At 35.8% G+C, this 21,728-nt stretch overlaps 1 protein-coding gene across 2 annotated transcripts in view; it reads left to right on the top strand.

The window, feature by feature from the left end:
* The window catches only part of TAFA2 (TAFA chemokine like family member 2), a 444,638-nt gene extending 423,208 nt beyond the window's left edge, over positions 1-21,430 (top strand). For both annotated transcript variants that reach the window (XM_072742835.1, XM_072742836.1), the window contains exon 5: positions 19,283-21,430. In XM_072742835.1, the coding sequence (XP_072598936.1) occupies positions 19,283-19,294 (12 nt within the window). In that variant the 3' untranslated portion in view covers positions 19,295-21,430. The remainder of the gene's footprint in view (positions 1-19,282) is intronic.
* Positions 21,431-21,728: the final 298 nt, after the last annotated feature.

The raw sequence follows: 21,728 nt of genomic DNA, 5'->3' as shown, positions 1-21,728 counted from the left end.
TCCAGCAACCCATGATTGGGAGAGTACTCAAAGCCTTGGAGCTTTTTCCTGAGGAGCAAAGGTTTGGAACCTCATGTTGGACACAATAATTTTTAAGATTCAAACTTTTAAGTTTGTCTTTTAAGAGACAAACTGCCAGAAGATCGAGCTTTGAAAAGCAATGGAACTATTGTTCATAAGACCTACAAAGCTGTGATAAATTGGGAAATATCTCTTAAAGGGCTTGTGTACTTGGACTCATCTGCCCCAGGGCCCTGCTCAGAGGCAGCAGATCATGCTCAGACTTTAAGTGAAATTAAAGTGTTGGCCTGAGGGGCAGGCCTCTCATTTAACATACACATTTAAAAGTCCACTGGAATACTTTCTGGGGATGAAAACTGGCCAGCACCATCTTCATACTCTCCCTATGACTTACTCTACCTCTTAGGTGCCAACTTGTTTTTTTTTTCCTGGCAGATTGGCTTCATGGGTGAATTCCAGCAAACATGTAAAGAAGAGTTAATACCTATTCTGTTCCCAAAACATAGAAAAGGAAACTTCCAAATTCGTTCTACGAGACCAGCATTTACCCTGATACCAAAACAAGATGGCAGTAAAAGAGAACTATAGGCCAATATCCCTGATGAACACGGACACCAAAGTTCTCAACAATATATTAGATCATGTGGAATTTAAGATACAAAACAAATGAGCAAAGGGGGAAAAAAAAACGAGAGAGAGAGACAAACCAAGAAACAGACTCTTAATTATATTTAGAGAACAAATTGATGGTTACCAGAGGGGTGGTAAGCTGGGGGATGGGTGAAATATGTGATGGGGATTAAGGAGTGCACATGTTGTAATGAGCACCAGTTGATATATAGAATTGCTGACTAAGTCAGTATATTGTACCTCTGAAACTAATGCAACACTATGTTAATTTGAATTAAAATAAAAACTTTAAAAAAGAGAAAATCTGTTACATATATATGTATATGTATATATATTCCACTATATATATAAAGTGGAATATTTCCAGGCAGAGAAAAGAAGGAATTCTTGCCATCTGCAGCAACATGGATGGACCTAGAGGGCATTATGTTAAATAAGTCAGGTGTAGAAAGACAAATACTATATGATATCTCTTATATGTGGAATATAAACAAAAGAAATCAAAACAAAAATAACCCCAGAGTATCAAACTTCTAGAGAACAGATTGTGTTGGAGGTGGACCAAATGGGTGAAGGGTGTCAAAATGCACACCCTTCCAGTTATAGCATAATTCAGTCATTGGGACGTTAAGTACAGCAGGTGACTATAGTTTACAATACTGTATTACCTATTTAAAAACTGCTAAGAGACTAAATCTTAGAATTTATCATCCCATCCAAAAACATTTTGAATTACATGGTGATCCTTGTAATTATTTTGCAGTGTACACAAATATTAAATCACGTTGTGCACCTGGAACTAATGTGTTATGTCAATTATATCAATAAAAATTAAGATTTTCTAAAAAAGAAGCAGAATCTTTTTATATGGCTAGGGGATTTTTTTTAAATGCCTGCAAGTTTGGAACTCTGTGTATAAATTTGGAGGTTCTATTGAACTCTGTGTGTTGTACCTGTCAATGGAGATAGAACAAAATCATACCTGAATCTGAATTTGCTAAGCTTTATCGAACATCTCTTCAATGCCAGTCATTATATTAGAAATTAGATATCCAAAGACAGATATAGTCACAATCTTTGTGCTGAATGGAGATGCCACTTCTTAAGCATATTGTCTTGTCCCATCTACAGTGGAAATTCAATGTATTTTTTCTGACCTACCTCCTCAGGTTACATACCTCTTATTATGAAATATACTGAAGTTATTATTATGAAATAACTGGAGATCAGTTAGGAAAGAACGGGCAGTCTTTTGGGAATATATTCAAGACAAGTAATTTGAAAAGTTATCATTCTAAATCATCCATGCCTAACATACACATTGTTTTTCTAAGAACAACAGAAACCATTATTACACCGAAGAAAATAACCTCATTCATTAGTCCTACCACAAATAAAAAGCTAAGAAACTAGTCATTGGAAACATAGTCTAGAGCTGGTATGCCTGGTGATGTAGTCTAATAAATATGCAAGAAAGTGTTGTTCCTTAGAAGGCAGTAATAATCTGTGTTTATGAAGACTTTTACATGAAAAAAAAAATTGCTCTAAGACTCCAGAATGTTTCCAGCAGTTGTATTAGGTTTGCCTTACTCACAATGGATGCACTGCCAGGAGCTTTTGTTCTATTCTTACAATGGGTCCTATTTGCCTCAATGAGAAATGGCTGCTGTGTTCTCTTAAGAATATCTTCAAGGAAGGTGTAAGGATTAAGAAACCAATCTCTAGAGTCAGATTACTTGGGTTCACATCGCAGCTCTGCCACTGATTAGCTGGTGGCCTCGGGCAAGTTAGATCTATACTCCTCAGTTTGCACATCTGTGGGACTGAGATAATACAGTGTCCACCACATAGGTCCCCTCTGTTGATTGAATGAGTTAATATTTGTATGGAAATGTAAAATATTTCCTATTCATGGGTAAGGGCTGTATATACTTGGTAAGTAAAGTACATTAATCAAGAAAGTTGTCAATAGGCTCATAAAATGGGCCAGCTTTTTCAGAACTCAAACAGGAACATTATTATTCCAAGTGGTCAGTCTTATTAAATAAGTACTAATGTAAAGATAGCTCAAGACTTCCTTTATCACCTCCATTTCTGCTCCTGCAGAAATGGTTTCTCCTTTACAGCAACCAGAAAATAGGACTTTTGAGGATTTATCAGAGCTTTGAAGTGAGTAGGCAATTTTTTCCCCCTGAACATTGCAATTATTGTTATTTACTCAACTGGTAGTCTACATCCATTGGCACAATTCAAAGGTAATCTCCAAAAAAAGTTTCCTTTAATGGTTAAAAGGTTTTATTCACTTGAGAGAGGGAAGTGTTGTGCCAGGGTTTATATGCTAGGTTTGTGGGGTTTTTTTTTTTTTCATTTTAAGTTTTTTGTACTTGTTTGCCTATGGCAATTTAAGATGAGGTTAACTTGGAGTAGTTGGTACAAGCAGTAAAAGACTGTTTTATTGAATGCTGAGCTACTCTTGCCCATTTTGCCATTACTAATACAGCATTAATGTTCTTACTAAATCACAAAAACACCAAGTAGAAACTGATGCTGAAAGTGTTTATAGATATTCAGCAATTAGCAGAGGCTAATAATTCCTATTTATGGAATAACAAATAAAAACTAAGTGATTTTTTTTAACCTCAGTACATTTCAAACAAAATGTGTTATATATATAAGTTTTTGCTCTTAGGAAAGACAAAAATTGTGTTAGACCTTATGTGCATAATATGCCCTGTCTTCTTTATAACTTATCCTGACTCTAGTATGACCTTTGAAAATAAAACAGACTTTGCACAAGAAATGTATAGCTTTGGAAGGGACAACCTTAGTATCAGAAAGCCACAAATGACCCATACTTAATGCCTCATATAATTAGAGTTAATATTTTATAATAACAATGGAATAGTAAAAATATTCTTAGTATATAAACTTCTGCCCTTGAAAATATTTATTTTAATGTACTGTTGTAGGTGTTTAAGAGTTAGCATTTATTGTATTCTCATTACAGGCATTATTTCATTTAACCTTCAGAGTAGTGTGATGAGATAGGGACCATCTCCATGTATAGGAAAGGAAACAGGTTTTTTGTAGTGAAATGACAGGGCCACACACTTAGTTAGTACCCAAGTCAGAAGAAGCCCATGGCTCGATGATAGTCTTAGCCCATGCTTTTAACTGTTACTTATTAGTTACTGCCTGTCTGATTTCTCTGAAAATCTTTAATTCATCATTTTCTTAATCATCAGCAGTAGGTGAACGTTAAATATATGTAGGGCACACTACCTCTTAGCCAACTTTTAATTATTCATGGTAAAGAGAAAAATAATAGGGGAAATTGAAATTCACAACAATCATTTTTCAATTTTAGGCAAAATTAGGAAAATGCCATTATAATTCTTCATTATGTAATAGAAATAACAAAAAATATCCAGTGAATGAACCCTATACTTAAGAGAGTATTAGTATTTTAAAATAGATCTAGATTTTGTAAGAAGTCTATTCTGACCTCTTGGTTATAATGAATCTTCTATCTCAAAGGTAATAGTGTGTGCCATGACTTTAATTTGATTTTGAGTTCATGACCTTGGATTACAATAGGAACTGATAATATTATAGTCAGTCTTTAACATTACAACCTCAATGTCTCATTTTTATGATGGAAAAGTTGAAGAAGTTAGTACAGAGCTATATCTAGGAACCCTTTCTCAATGCCAGCCTTAAAAATTTATTAGCAACTTGATGTGATTTAATGGATTTCAGAAATGTTTTATGCTTCAAGATAGGTTTCATTTTGTGCCAATCACAGTGGCTGAAGTTCTTGTGTTAGAGAATCATTCATAGCATTAAGATCTCAACATTCAGGAGTTGTCTACCAAAAATCAAATTTCTACAGTAGGGATAATTACCCTATATGGATGAAGATACAATTTATTGTTCATAGGACGTATTTCCAAGATAAAACCAACAGGAAGTCAAGTGTGAATCAGGACGAGGACTCAAAGTGAAAAATACAGTAACCCTAAGTGTAAGTAACAATGAACTTACACTTTGAGCATTAGAGGCAAGTAAGTTTGGAAATAAGACTCAACCTAAATATGATTGTTATGCAGAGGTACTATGCAGATAGGATACCACAGATAAATTTCAAATGTTACCTAATTTAGAGGATGACTAATTGATACCAAGTTCATCAGTAAAATTGAACTCATGAAACTTGGTTTTCACATCTAGTTATGGATGTTTGGTAATACTGTCAAACTAATCCATCTTCCCCTTCCCCAAAAAGACACTGAAGAGCTGACCAAAATAGAAGATGGTATACTTGGAGGCATTGGGCGCCAACAAGAGAAGAGTTTCTGGCCTGGGATTTGGGTAGGAAGGAGACCAAGAGACATTTGTCCAGGTTTATGAGTTATTCCACCTATGAAGGTAATTGTCAATGTTAGAGGGAGTACAAAAGAAGGCAAAAGAGGAGAGGAAAAAGAAATCAAGAACAAGTAGAATAAATAAAAAGTACTTGGTAGATTTTAACACAACTGTATCAGTGACTATACCAAATGTAAATGGCTTATGTGATCCACTGAAAAGGCAAATAAGTGCAAGGATTGTTAATCTGGATCAAAACATAAATATATACTGTTTAGCAGGGGTACATCTAAAGAAAAACTGAAAATATGAAAATAAATAGAAAACATTTATGCAAAACTAACCTAAAGAAAGCTGATATAATATTAATAGTAAAGAAGAATGCAGCAAAAGTTATTGCTAAGGAGGAATAGTTCCTCATGATAGAAGGTTTAATTCCTCATGAAGAAACCACATGGTAAGTGACTTTATGCTTACATTTGTGCTTGCGTGCTACTTCCATTTTTACTAGAATTAGTAAAAACAACTAAGTTGACATATGGTCAAGCAGTGTTGACCCATAATTTTCCCGAAATTACATAGCTAATAAGCAATAGTGTGGGAACTAAACCCTGGCAGTCTGCTCTCCAACTTATAAATATTTGAGTAGCAAAAGCTTCAATGGACCAAATAAGTTGTGGCTTCCTCTCTGCTACACATTTCAAACCAGTTTGATTTCGATGGATTGGTGCCTAAGATGCTCTTTTCCTTCTGCTTCAGTTATTAGTTTAGATTATTCTCCATATCTTCTCTTCAGAACCCTCTAAAAGCAAAGATATGGTATTTTTCTCATGACTGACCTCACATTTTTCCTGAACTTTATTATCCCAAGAACAGCTGAATCGTTTGGGGAGGAGACATCCCTTCAACAGAAAAGCTAAATGTTACAGTGGAGGGAAGAGTGGCCTTCTTTTATGAGATTGTTTTTCTTTACTAGGGGATGTCTTAACCTAGTTAGGTTATAGTTGAATTTAAGTCATGCAATGAGGAATTTTTTTGCCAACAGCCATCTGAAAACATTTGCCTGAAAAAAACCCTTTCCTTCCTGTACACACACAGACTGGCTCCCTATGCTCTCCTTCTGTAAAACTTTGCAAATCTCACTGCCTGAAAAGAAAGAACAGTGGCTTCCAGAGCTTAAAAAAAAAAAAAAAAAAAAAAAGTCATTGAGGTCCCTTACGTTCATTTAGGCTCTATCCAGTTCTGACTTCCAGGAATAAGCCTTTTGGAAGGAGGAAGGTGTGCACCATGTGTGTTTCTAGTTCCTATTTGTATGCCCACATGAGAACAAGGACCATATCTGCTTTGCCTCATCCTCAGTAGGTAACATGGAAGCAGCAACATTTGTTGAACAAAGAAACTGATGAACGAATTACCTCTGCAACCCCATCTCCTACTACTCTCTCCTTGTGTGCTCCAGCGCCACCACACTACCCTGCTTTCTTGCCTCAGGTTATTGGCACTGTCTAAAATACTCTTCCCCCAACCATTACCTTGATGGACTCTCGCTGCTATAGGCTTTTACTGAAGTCTCATTCCTCAGCAGATCTTCCCTATGATAACTACTCCCAAACCCCACTCTTCCCCCTGACTCTACTTTTCTCCTGGCATGGCCTGACATATTTGAAACTATAATTATTACGTCTGTTGTTTGCCTCTCTAGACTGTTAGTTCATAGAGGCAGTGATTTTTTTTCACACCTAGGATAGTGCCTGTTACTTAGTATGTGCTCAGTCAATATTAGTCAAGTGAATGGATGCAAGAATCAGACCTGCAGGACCTATCTCACTAGGTTTGAAGCCCCAGAATGAGGATCTCAGTCCCCAGACTATCGCTTACTGCTTAGATGCATCATCTAGAAGTTTTACTTAATTTCTCTGAACTTCAGCTTCAACTGTAAATTCAAGATAATTAATAACAAAGCCTATTAACTGTTAAGTAGTAAATGGGGATAGTCTCAAAGAATAATTTTGAGGGTTACAAGAGAAGAGAAACGTGCACTCAGTTGTCTATTGATGCCAGCAATTATGATCTGAGAGGTGAGGAGGGTTCCAGGTTTCCCCGAGGAGAAGGATCAACTGTCTTTGGCATTCTAGTCTCGACCAGAAAATGGAGTTGGCTGTATTTCGCTAAGCAAAGTTAACTTCTCTTTGCCTTTTAAAATACTAGCCTCTATATTTGAAAAAAAAAATGGTGGGAGGGAACTAGACATAGAGTATATAATCAATATATGAGAGAGAGATGATATACACAGTATTATTTTGGGAGTGAATCAATCATTGTAGTATTTATTTACTTTGTTCTAAGAAATTTGCTGGTGTTTCATTTATACCACCATACCTGATGTCAAGTGAGCATGTAATCCTTAGGTGTAGGATAACTGTCACTACGGAATATTTCATGAAAAAATTTTCCTGACAGTGTTAAGCAGCAGTATGGAAATTACTCAAGAGAGAAGTGCATTTTAAAAAAAATTAGGATAATTTCTAACTGAAATGTTAACTGTAATGAGTATGCCAGAATCAACCTTGATGTATCTATTTGGACATTTTCTACATCCCAAGTGGTTAGCCTAATACCAATTAAAGCATCACACATTGCTATTATCTTTTTGCAATATTATTTTCATGCATTAATTTTGTTTTAAAAATCAGACCTTTTCCAAATGAGAATAAATTTAAATATCCAAGGTGCGAATGTGAAACTGATGTCAGGACCCATATGTATCTATAATTTCAAATTCTGAAGCCACAGAATCATGGGAATAATCCTAAAAAAATTAAAATGGAGGAACTGACCTTTAGGGTCACTTAATTGTTCCCCTAGCAATTCAGAGAATCCAAATAGTAGCTCTGGGTTTCCTTCTTGTGAAGTTGTGTATCACTTTCCTCTTCTATTCAGTCCTTCATTTGTCCATTTATCCATCCACCCACCTACCTATCATTTCAGTTTTGCAATTTAATACCTATTAGGTATCATCTGTTGTGCCTGGAATGCTGCTTAACACTGAGGAGAGAAAATGTATGCTATTATCTTTTTTTTTTCCAATACATCATAGTTTAGTGCAAGAAACAAAGAGATTAATAAAATAATCATAATATGACGAGATAGATCTTAGACATATGGACAGAGTGCTGACTAGATGAATCACAAAGGCTTATGAATTATGAAGTGGTAACATTTTTTCTGAGGTTTGAAAGAAGAGTTTTCAGGCAAAGGTAAAATCTATACAGAGGTAAGGAGATCTGAATGGGCATATCAAGGCCTATGAGTGTTTAATAGATATGACTAGAGGAGTCTGTCTCTGAAGGGGTTGGGAAGGTAGGTGGGTTGATATGAATCTCCTCTAAATTTTCTCCAGCTTCATCCTTTGTCACATGTCTTTGGCAAGTCATGACAGTAACCTACTTTGTATGACTGCACCAGCTGTGACTTAGCTGGATAAAATCAAGTGATCATGGTGACCAGAATTCAAAAGTTTCATTCTTTCTCAGACCGTCATTTTAATCTTACATTTTCTGGTTAGGTAGGGAAAGATCTACTCATAATGGGGACAAGGGGTTTGTACTTATTACTCAAAGGGCATTTTTTTAAAAAAATTATGAGATATATTTTTCTACATCAAAATTGGGAGATAGTTTTTCATATCATAACACGATTAATTTTTCCTCTGCTATTGGTTTAACTATCCTCAGCTCTCAAATTTATGTAGGAAATGTTTTACCTTTGATTTGTATTATCAAAACTTCTATTGTCTGATTCTAAATTACTAGCCATCTCCTTCATATGATCTTATTATTTATTGTTATTCATATTATAGTGTCAAATATTAAATTATTCAAATATTTGAAATTCAAATACTACAGGTTTTATATCTCTGGAGTACTTTGGGAAAGAGATTATAAAGAAAAGCTTTGAAAGTCTATCTATAAATGTCGTGGATCCCATTCAGACTGTTAATGAGGATTACATAGTTGATGAGCAGAGAATAACAAAGCTGGCTTGTGAATGCCTATGACCGATACATGGGTTAAATGACTTGGCCCCAATTATCATCATTAAATTGTGTATGATTCAGGTGCATGCTGTAACAAAATCACAAATTACTGTAAACATGGATATTCAGGAAAGCCTATGAATGGTTAAGGTAGCAAATATTAAATAAGTTTTTGAATTTTAATTGAATCATACTACGTAATACTATTTGTAGAATTCTTTTACTCTTTTACGTCAAAGGATCATGTATGGGATTTCTATATACTCTCCCTTGATTTTTTTTTAAATTTTTTTTTATTTATTTATGATAGTCATACAGAGAGAAAGAGAGAGAGGCAGAGACACAGGCAGAGGGAGAAGCAGGCTCCATGCACCGGGAGCCTGATGTGGGATTCGATCCCGGGTCTCCAGGATCGCACCCTGGGCCAAAGGCAGGCGCCAAACCGCTGCGCCACCCAGGGATCCCCTCTCCCTTGATTTTAATGAACTTTTGTATTTACTAAGTTTGTGCAAAATGATTCCCAAATATTGACATGAAATTCTTATGATTTTTGTATCAATTTCTTATAAAAGCTTTTTATTTTAGGTCCCATTTATGAATGTTTTCCTGAAATAATAAAAAAAAGTTCTAAGAGCTTATAATCCTTTAGGAGGGATGCAGACCTATCTCCATTGAGAACTTTTATGGACATAAAGGAAGTTATTGTTTCTCTGTCCCTTTATGTTGGTTTACATTTTCCCTTTTGCCCAGGTTTGCTTCTTGTAATCATCTGTTCAATAGTCGAGTACCTTACATGTGTTTATTCCTTAGGCAAATGTGTAAAATTCTTCAGGCTCGAATGGAGAAGTAGAAAGAGAACGTTTCTGCTGTGCCTGATGACAATTTTTTTTAATTTTCCCACACTCACAAAAATTCTGGCTCTCAATTGGAGCATGAGTGTGGTGAATTCTAGTGTTGGTCGGATTCTAGTGTTGGTCCCTTCTAAGAAAGGGACAGAAGTTTCATTGAGGAATAAAGATTCAAAACATCTCCCGAAATGAGCTCTCATCTTGGTTTATATCTCACAGAGCAGGAGTGTACATTGTGTTACAGGATTAACTGTTACCTACTCTTTCTTATAGTTACTATTAGCATTCTAGGTACTCCTGACTTCAGGAGGAAAGATGAACTTTGGACAGCTTTAGGATTCAGAAGGCAAAGATCTGTCTCAGTTGTCAGTAAAGAAAGGCATTGAACTATCTTTTATAGAAATAATGGGGGAGGGGCATCACTCTTTGAACTAATGAGGTCCACAAATAAACAAATATGCCACAAAGAGGTGGACCTAATATTGTCACCCATGATGGCCCCTCAGTGGACATTGTTTTTCCAAGAATAGGAAATGGATAATACAAAACTTTGGGTGTATTAATGGACCACTGTCCATTGTTCAACCTGTGTTCAACCTGCCTATTTAATGTGGAAATTAGCATGAAAAAGTGAGCCATCAGGCTTTCACTGAATCTTCATAAACCAAGTGAAGATTGTTTTCTTACCTACTGGTCCAATCTTTATATATTTAATTGCCATATAATTGAATCAGCTACATCAAACTAGCATCTAAGTAAATAGAAATAGCTAGATATTCATATTTTGATCAACTTTGTGAATTTGAAATTACAGAAGTGTGACTATTATTCTAAAAAAAATATCCCAAAGCCAAGATCAGAAACAATTCAGGGAGAAATATAACTGAGAAATAGAAGGGAAAAAGCAAAAGCACCAGTATATTAAACATAACGGACTGTATTGAACTGTTTTTCAGAAAATATATTCTAGTTTTGCAATTTACAGAAGGCAGATTTTTTTTCAAAGATTTACCGTATACAGAAGGATCAGCTCTAAATGTAATATTATGGAAAAGGACAGAGATGGTGGGGGGAGCACATGTGCTACTTCAGGCATGGAACTAGCTTAGTACAAGTTACACCAAGTTCTTCTCCAAGTGACAGCCACATATTCTTTATTCAGACAGGTGTCGCAAGGAAAGGTCGTGACTAACAGCCATTTGCATTTGTAACTCAAACCATCCAGGAAGTACAGAGAAAATGTTGCTCTTAGCAATCTCTAGACTACTATGGAGATTTTTTTCCGCATTTCAGCCCTTCTTCCCAACTCTACTTCTCTTAAATTCACCTTTGGAGTACTAATTGTACTGTTTACCTCTGCACGCCCTCATATGTGTGAGGCTGAAGTTCTTGAGAAGTGTGATACTTGAAGAGATTTAAACTTCTAAAGTAAGTCTTTATGTTGAAAGTGGATAAAAACTATCATCAATTCAAATTACTCCTTTATAAATTAGAGGTGAGTCTAAAGAAATGAACCTAGCATCAAATTTGGCAGGTAAAGTACCTTCCAATTGAGTTCAAAATCTCAACCGTCTCTAAAAATGTATGAACTATGCTGGTATATGAAATACTATTTTTTTTTAAGTCTACTCAGATTTCTTCCAAGTATTCAAAATAATTGTTTTCCCATTTTAAGGGATTTTCAATCTGTTCAAGCAAAACATAACTAAGTCCCATTATACTGTTGTCTTTTATAATTACCTTAATTTGGGGGGTCATTTTCCACCGGGAATAAACACAGGTTGTGAACAGGGGCCAGGAGAAGGAAAGTCGTAGACTTCCTTAGTGTCCCAAAAGAATTTATCAACTGCCCAAAGAGAAATCAGGGAATGTTTTATTGTGTTATCAGTGAATGTCATCCAGACAGAATCAGTTCTGAATAGATGAATGTGCATAAACGGCAAGGCAAACAGTCATCTGCTTTCATGAGTCACATAGAAGAGTCATGGCAGGAGCACTGTAGATCTTTCAGAGTTCCAAGAAATAGTGCAGGTCCATCTGTTCAAAAGATTCATTTCCAGTTAAGATCTTCATTTACACAACATAGGAAGCTGAAAGCCTTTGACAAAAGCTTACTAGTTTTGCATTCTAATATAATGAGTAGGCTTCTTAGAAAAAGGAAGTCTACGCAGTGGTTATACCACCAGTGAATTTAGGTAATCAGAATAAAGTTTTATCCCATTTGGAGTTAGTGCCTCTTAAGAAGAGTCAGAGCAGTTTGGGGATAGAAGGGAATTAGAAGCACAGAGTCCAACAGACTCACTCGGCCAACTCACTGGAGATTCAGAGATTTTTAAGTCACGTGTCCAATGTGCTAAGACTAGCAGATAGTAACATCAGTATAAAACTTTTATCAGAATAAGGCTACCATTCATCAGTCATGTTTACTGTTTTGGTTCTCTCTGGAAGTATAGATTGTGTGATATTTTTCTGCTTCCACACTGGTATCCACACTGTGTTATACATAAATACAACCAGTTAGGTATGGCAATGCTCTCTGTTGTTTGAAATGACAATCCTTCCAATCACCCAAGGCTGTTAGATTTTTAGAGTATTTATAGGACAGATAACAAGGTCATTTAGGAGAAATGCTGACCCTAGCAGAAGTATTACACAGATGGCTTTTGGTGCCTCAAGTGTTAAAATAAATGTTCAGGCCAAGCCAGCACCAGACATTCCCAGGAAGAAAAGTAAACTGTGGCATGAAAACCTGACAGTTTTCATGGCTATAGAATCACCTCCATCACCAAGAAAGTAAAATACAGCCTTACTTTTTTTTTTTATGTAGGTAGGTGGATTTATGAAGATGATTCATGTCACTGCCTTACAGTGCTTCATCTATACCTAAAAGCTATCTGGTCAACTAGACTTGAATGATTATTCTAGACCAACAGGTGTCTTTCATTTTGTAATACATCATTATATAAGTTGCTTTAAGATAGGACAAGTGCATTCACATAGTTATGACCAGCTCAGTGACAGCTTTTCTCCTGGTGTAAATGAGAAAACCTGCTACTGCGGAGTAACGGTGTTTTAATTGCACTTTCGATACACAAAAACTAAGGCAAGAGCTTACTTCATGTACTTGTAAGAGCCGCATTAAAAAAATACATCTGCAGTAAAGTGGCAGTTATACTCCAGGCAAGGCAATGTTCATTCAAATCAGCTTTTAGGATGATAAAGGTATTCTAGATCTCCTTTTACTTTATCAAATTAAATTTATTTATCAGAATGTTAGTTTGACATGATGCCTGTTGTGATGTCATTAAGCAGCTGCATTATAAAGACTGGACATGCGCTGCATTTAAAGCTACCACCTTTGGGATCCCTGGGTGGCACAGCGGTTTAGTGCCTGCCTTTGGCCCAGGGCGCGATCCTGGAGACCCGGGATCGAATCCCACGTCGGGCTCCCGGTGCATGGAGCCCACTTCTCCCTCTGCCTATGTCTCTGCCTCTCTCTCTCTCTCTCTGTGTGACTATCATAAATAAATAAAAATTAAAAAGAAAATAAAGCTACCACCTTTTGGAAAGATTGCCACATCTTTTTCCTTGCCTTCCAACTGTTTAAATATTGTTCATCAGTCCAAAAATTTTCTCTAATAACATTGCTATTTACTGTAAATTCAACATGTTTTTATGAAATTGATTTGTTCATAAAGCATTGTCTGTTCCATTATTGTGTATATATGACCCATTTTATATTTACAGGAATGTAAATATTGCTCAGTACTTCCTCATAACAAGATTTTAATGGCCACACTGGAGAAAATGTTGTTTTTTTTTTTAGTTAAGCTAAAATGATAAGACTCACATTGATGCTATGGAAATTTGGCAGTGATTTCACAAATTTATATAGACTGGAGAACTGAAAAACTGGGATTTTAAAAAAATCTAGAATATGAGCTAGAGCTCAATTAAAGTGAAAGAGTATCAGAGGAATCATCAATAATGAATAAGGACATTTACAAATCTGCATTTTGTTTCGGTATAATTATGTCACATTTACTTTTTAAGTATAGTGCTAATTTCCTAGATATTTGTACTGTATGCAAAGTCTGATGGCAGCTGGTCCATTAAAAAGACAACATAAGAATGAAAAAGAATGGATTGTGTATCCATAAACACCAGTAATATATGATCAGAAAAATTAAGGGGCAAAGCCTAGGAATTCAATGTATTCAGAGGGCTAGAAATGTGTGTGTGTATATATTTACATATATATATATATATGTGTGTGTGTGTGTGTGTGTATATATATATATATACATATATATGCACACACATTTTTAGCTCTCCAGGCACATATATATATATATTTATATATATACACACACATATATGTTTATATATGAATAATAAGTTACCATTTACATAGTGTTTATTACATACCTAGCACTGTTCTAAGCACTTGGCCTACTAACTTATTTGCTCTTCAGCTCATACAACCCTATGATATAGGTACTGATACTATCCTGTTTTACTCAAGGTCACACACTGAGTTATCAGCAGAACTGGCTTCAGGTACATTCTTTTTAACCACTACTCTATATCCCTTAATCTGAAAAGAGTCTCACTCCTAAAGTAGGCCCAAAAAGAGGTGCTTTCCTCTTGATTGAAAGGATGTTTATGATTAGTAAGAATATGAAATGAATAATTGCAGGATCAGGTTCTATAAGACACCAAAAATTAAATCAATACTTATAAAGAAACAAGCAGTAATGCCCCTCCCACCCCAATACTTATCCTAGGTATCGCCTTTTGTGTAGTGTTTGGGAATTACTACTACTACCACCAGTTATTATTTAAAAAGCATTTACCTGGACAATTTCGAAGGATTATCTGATTTAACTGCAATAGCAAAGGCATGGGGTTTAATAACACCATTCTCGTATTACCCTTCGGGAAGACTAGGCTTAGGGAGTTCAAATAACTTACTCAGCCCCACAGTGTGAGAACATGCTAAGGAAGAGAAATGAACCCAGGCTGCGAGCCGGCGGAGCCCACCCACACCGTCAATGCCTCTCATCATCATGTGTTGCCTCCCACTGATAATTCAGGCAGCAGGGCTTGAGTGGGGGGAAAAGGGAATAACTGACTCCATGAATGTAATTATTTTAAGAACTTTATAAGATCATCTATTACACTTGGGGACAAGATAGAGTCTTGAATTTCCTTTTTAGCCTTTCTAATTTATCTTAACTAGAAGATAGGCAAAGGATACTTCATAATGTTCAAAGTATAAAATAAAACCAGTATAAAATAGTTGATTTCATTTCACATTTAACTAAGGTCATCTATGCCATTACCTTGTTTTGTTTTCTCTAATTAAATTGATGAACAGACTTAAGGGTTGTGATTTTAGTACAAATTTTTGAGAAATCAAATCAGGATACTATAATAGATTTGTTAGACTGGGAGAAATAAATGGATGGGCTAAAATAAGGGGATAATTCTGAAAGAATTCTTGCTTTTTGTTTAATATTAGCAGGGTAGCACCATCCTTGTGGGTCATTACCAAGATAGCTTTGAGCTACTAACTAGAAAAGCTGCCATCATTCTGATTACCTTTTGCATGTGTTCAGCTGTCAAGTATTTTTACTTGTTGAATTGACTGGTGTGTGGCACACACAAATAAGATTTACATAAAAAGGAACAGCTGTGTGAAACACTGCCTTTGGAAAGGCGAATTCACTGAGGTGGTGATTAAAACGTATGAAGCTCCAGGCACAACTATAATCATCATAGGACATTTCTCTCTCTCTCTCTCATGCAGTATTTTATATCTACTACCCTCAGAACCAAAAGACAGTACATTCATGGTAACAAATGCTTTTCCTATCTTGTAAAGATGGTTTTATGGCAACCTCCTGCTTTTAGTTACTGAAAACTTGCTGAAAATCGTCTTTACAAGCTAACACTTTTTACTATTTGGCCTCCTCCAAAAGATATGGCTTCAGTGAAAGAGAGTGATATCTAAGTTCTAAAATAAGGCAGTGCTTAATGTGGTATATTAAAAATCACATTTAGATGAGAGCAACATTTTTTTTTAATTTTTTTTTTTTTTTAATTTATGATAGTCACAGGGAGAGAGAGAGAGGCAGAGACACAGGCAGAGGGAGAAGCAGGCTCCATGCACCGGGAGCCGGATGTGGGATTCGATCCCGGGTCTCCAGGATCGCGCCCTGGGCCAAAGGCAGGCGCCGAACCGCTGCGCCACCCAGGGATCCCGAGAGCAACATTTTTAAATGTTAGAGTGTATACATATCACTTAAACAACCCTTGCATATCAGGAAAGGAGAAAATGGTTCTTTTTTTCCGAGTAGCATGCCAGAATTTTGACTTGAGTAACTTGAACTCAATAGGCAGGTAAATCAAAAAGGGGTTTGTTATTTTTGCGTTACATTTTAGACAATTTCATCTTCAATATTGCTGCCTCTTCTGTATTAGGTGAATAACATTGGTGATAATGTACCTACATTCAGAATCATCCTTACGTTTTCAAGTCTTTGGTTTTGCCATTTCATTTGATACAAGGGTGGAGGTTGTCAGGGAGGGTGCTGACACAAGCCCATACATGCTCATATCTGTATCACATTGAAAAGGACAAGTGGAAAAAGAAAGAAAGAGAGAAAAGGACAAATGATTACTTAGCCTTTGTTTGAATTCTTTAAGAGCAGTTCTCTACTTTGACTAAGTATCTGTTCATGTGGCCCTCTCGTACTTTTTAGTGGTTCTCGTTAAAGATTTGTGCATTGAAAAAAACTTGTAAAACCTTTATTATACTAAATGTTTTCAGACATTATCATAGTTGAGCCTCACGGCAACCCCTGTGAAGATAACAGGACTATCCCCTTTCCACTGTGACTGCTATTACTGCCACACCGACCTTAATCTAGAACTCCACATGCCAAACCACAATGAATTGATCAGAGTAATTTACAAAAATGAAATCTAAAATAGTCCACTGAAGGCCTATCTTCATCTCATAAAATGTGCTAGGATATTTTTAGGATTAATAAACTGGGAATATTGTATAAAGCTGGAATGAGAAGTCATTTACTCAAGTTTTGACCTATGCTTATTTAGAGAATTCTTTTAGTCATATTTAACTTTCTATTTTCTAGCAATTATTTTAGGTGATAGCATAAAAAATGTAGGTTTGTGATACGCTTAGGATAGGCATTGTGTTTATGTGTATACATGTATGTTTACTGAGATGGAGGAAAAATGTGTTCTATAATATAAACCTTTGGTGTTGTACTGTAAATGTGTCTTTTTAAAAATTTCATAAAAACAAAGCTTTAATATATGAATAGTTGAGAGAATCCCTCCTCAGCTTTATATAAACTAGCAGGATGAAATATTTAGCTTGGAATAAAGATAGAAGAATGCATCTACTGTACCCACAAAGAGATTACTTAGAATTGGGACTCCAAATGACATGGGAGGACAGGCCACTGGCTCTTGTGGGATCACTGCACCATGTCCTTCCAGTTGCCTATGCTGAGTCCTTGCCGGGGCTAACCCATTTGTGCTTTCTCAGTTCCTCTCTTTACCTAGCATAGTTTTGGAAATATAGTCCCTTATAATGTTTATAAGTCTTCCTACTAAGAGGAGAATCTTCAGAAAAGGCAAGGGGATCTTGCTCAGGCAATGGCAGTCAAAGATTAGGTTAAGTCAGTATGCTTAAAGAAAGTTTATCATAAAGTCTTTGTATTTTCCACAATGATTAGCTATCTCTATGGGCAACCTGGGACATAATGTCTGTCGAAACATTCATATTTACTCTCCACGTTGTTCTTAATGCTAACCCTCAGACTGGGAGCCATTCAGAGAACATCTATAAAATGACCACTAAGAGGAAGACAAATTGAAAATGAGACTGCTACCCTATCTAAGAGAGCCCCTGCTCCCAGCATCTCTGGGGGTGAGCAGGCCCTTTCTGTATTTGCATCCTTCCATCCTCAGTTCCATTCCTCCCAGGGGAGGAATTTCTGCATGGGAGTAAGAAGCTTTAAATATGTAAGCAGAGGCTCCTTCCTTGGACAGGACAACTGACCAAAGAGACATAAATAAGATGGTCGCCTCCGTGCAGAAACAACTTTTCTTTTAATTTATAGCTTCCTTCTGTAGTACAATTTGAGACTAGCTGTAGTAGAGCCGGAGCTAGATTATTTTGCTTAATGTTTCTTTTTCATAATTGATCAAAAAAACAAAGTCTTTCTGTAAATGTTTTATGAAAGGATGAGTAATTATATGATTTAATGGAATAAAACCAAAGTATCCACAGTAGCTTTCAAGAATTCACTATTTGTTGTAACCATTTCTTGACAAGAATAGTCATGCAACTCTAAGTGCCTTGAATTTAGAGTATACCTAGGAATTCACTGGTTCAGCAGAAATCTTTCTCTATAGCCATCTATCATCTACCATATGTATATATAGATAGAAGGTATCAGGTATTATAGAGGTTAACTATTTTTTCCCATACACATTCTTTGGACTTGAGTAGGTGTGAAAAGCCAGTGATAATCTCCCTTAATAATATTTATAATAGCATTAATAATAATCAATTTTTTTGAGAATTTTTGGACATATTTAAACCTTGGTAAAATATTGTGCATTGTTTTTCTCCCCACTTTTTTCCTTATGAATAATTTTTCTAAAATATAATTGAGTCAAATAAGCACTCAAGTTTTAAACTATTTCAAGAATGGGTTTTATGAGCTAATGCCCAAGGACTTTCTTGAAGATGGGGTCTGATTGTATTCCCATGAACAAAGGTCTTTCTTTACTGAAGTCTGGCATAATGTCTTTATGATCTCTGGATTATGTCTTCCATGCCTGTACAAAGGACAAAGATTCCAGAACCATCGTTTGGATTTGAGACAGGTAGCATCACAAGATCTTCCTGGTCATGGTTGTAGTCATTTGTTGGATAGTTGTGCAAGTAGCTCTAAAAATACCGTGAAAGGATAGAGAACACTGATGTGTTTTCTAAAGTGGCAACACTGGAATCTGGTAGTCCTTTAAAATTCAACATTTGATAAAACAAATACCACTGGGCAGCCCGGGTGGTTCAGTGGTTTAGCACCTTCAGCCCAGGGTGTGATCCTGGAGACCCAGGATTGAGTCCCACATCAGGCTCCCTGCATGGAGCCTGCTTCTCCCTCTACCTGTGTCTCTGCCTCTCTCTTTCTCTGTCTCTCATGAATAAACAAATAAAATCTTAAAAAAAAAACAAATACCAACATTTTGAATTCTTCTAATACTAAATTGTATTTGGAGTTTTAAGATCATATAGCCTGTTATAAAATGATTATCTTTTCTTCTTCCTTTGTAGGTAACCCATTAACAAAGGATAAATCAAGTGATCCTCACGCCTGGTTACATCGAACATATGCACAGAAACTTAATTCCTGAGGTGATCTTGAAGGGAGATTTTTATACCGCTCACAAGAGGCACTGCAGAGTCTTATTTCCAAAGGATTTCATGGCTCATAATTGGCCTCTTCTTGAAACCAAGACTTTTACAAAGTCAGACATGAACTTCTTTGTCATGAAGATTTTGTCAGATTTGAACTGTGTTCAACTTGTAAAATTGCACTTGCTAAGAGAATTTGGAGTTGCCATCTGAAGAGTTGGTGTTTCCCGGTGATGTCAGAGACACTCACCTTTTGGGCTCTTGGCTTCAAATGTGACTGCTTTTCTTGTTTCTGAAAGTGTGCCAAGTGCACTGGCCTCCTGCCATGGATATGTTCCTGGGTCCAGTCCTGTGTTCGTTGGCTGGTGGGACTGCACCTGGCTTTATTGACATTTCCTTTGCGAACTTCTCTGGCATGGTGTAGACTGAGACCATTTTATTTGTATCTTAATCTTGGAGCTCTGAAAGCCTACATGTTTTAACATCTTAACATTGCTTTTGTTAAGGGAATGGAAATATATATCCATTTATAATAATTATTGTTGGCAAGTAATAGTTATCTGAATACATCAATCATATAAGAATGTATAGACAAGCTGACATGTTTCCCCAAGGCTAACATACTACTACAGCTCTCTGTCAGTTACATAGGTAGTAGTTAGAACTGAATTTCCATTTTCATTATATGCTAGTTTGTACTTCTGGAGTACTCTCCCTTTTGGTTTTTGTGGGGTTTTTTTAAGTGGGCTTTTTCTTTCATGTTTATATTTACTTTTTCCCTTTACAGAAATCAGCAGTGAGCAGTCAAGTATGTAGGTAGCCTTTGGTTTCAAAAAAATCACCAGGGATGCATGTGGGTTTCTGATTTCTTAGCTTGAGAGTTATTCACTTAAGATTTCTTCTAGTAATTTTTTTTAACTGTCCTTTCTACCATTTTAATAGACTGTCCCTTGCTCGCTCCCAGTGACTATTTGGATGCTTATATATTTGTTCAGTCTGTTAATAGAATTGTTCATTTTCCTTGGTATCAAATTTATAAATATTTGCTTATAGTTGTCCCATTCAAACAATTTCTTAGATCAGTTTCTGCCCACATTTTTGTAGTCATTTTAACATTTTTGTTTTTCAGTTCTATAGGATAGTCTTACAAATATTTAAAGGCCTTAAACATGTACTTTTTTCCTAAGTTATTACAGAATGTATAATTTTATACTACATTTGTTTTATTTCATTTGTTATGTGAAGGGAGAAAAGAATTGAAAATACATAGCCATTCTGTAACCTATTGTGTAAGTGTATAGTTGAAGGGATGTAATGGGGGAGACTTCTTGGTTTACTCATCTTAGCCTAATAGGAAGGTCTTTCATAAATTGTCTTATTAGAAGTTCCATTATGTTATAGAAAATGTGGCCACCTTTCATATTTTTAGAACTCATTGACATGGTCAATTAAGTCTTTGTTGGTTTCCATGATGGAAGCTGACATACCTTAGAGAGTTTTGGTCTGTTAGTTGGTATCAAATTTCAAAGACCAGTACATTACCCAGGATGTCTTCTCGGCAGACAAATTACAAGTGTAAAATTTGTTAAAAGTTAAATTTGTAAAGTATACTTTTGACACTGAACCAAAGTATACTGCCCCGCAAGTCCATGAAATGAGATGACTTCCTCCCTCCATTTTCATTATACATAAAACTAGATGGCTCTGAGTGGATTCTGTAATAGTTCAAGACTGTATGAATTCAGAAAGAAAAAATTACAGTTGTGCTGGAATTTTTGCATCAATGATAACATCATTCATTTCTTTGAAACAAAGTAGAAAACTATACTATTTTGGAAATTATGAATTTGTCCTAGGTTTGTTTGAAATTGTAGATCATGCTTCTCATTTTTTTTTTTTTACCTGAGTCCTTTAAAACAACACTGGAAATTCTGTATTATATACAAGTGTAACACATGCATATCAATAGAAAAAAATAAATGGAATTTCAAATAGACTAACTAGATTATCCCCAGTAGATTAATGTTGTGACTATTCAGAAAAGGTAAATAAAATTGGGATATAAAATGGGCTCTCTTTCATGAGTTACATTTGGAGAATCGGTTTTCTGGTGTTTTATTTTAAAAGTCAGTTACTCTACAGGAAAACCTCTGAATTCATGGGGAAGCTGACATAAATTTTTCAATCTCCTTTTAAAAAAAATCCATGGCAACTCTTGCCATTTACACAAGGTTCCAATACTTGATTTGCTTGTTTGCTAGGAAACAATTGAAAGAGATATATTTACACTTGTGCTATTTGCCCACATCTTGACTATGAGTACAACTGATGGATGTTTGCTAGCAATATGCAAAATTCCTTTTAT

This window comes from Vulpes vulpes, chromosome 16 (assembly GCF_048418805.1).
Source record: "Vulpes vulpes isolate BD-2025 chromosome 16, VulVul3, whole genome shotgun sequence".
NCBI classification, from domain to species: Eukaryota; Metazoa; Chordata; class Mammalia; order Carnivora; family Canidae; genus Vulpes; species Vulpes vulpes.
Note: the sequence above shows the minus strand (reverse complement) of the source record. Positions and strands in the feature narration are given on the sequence as shown.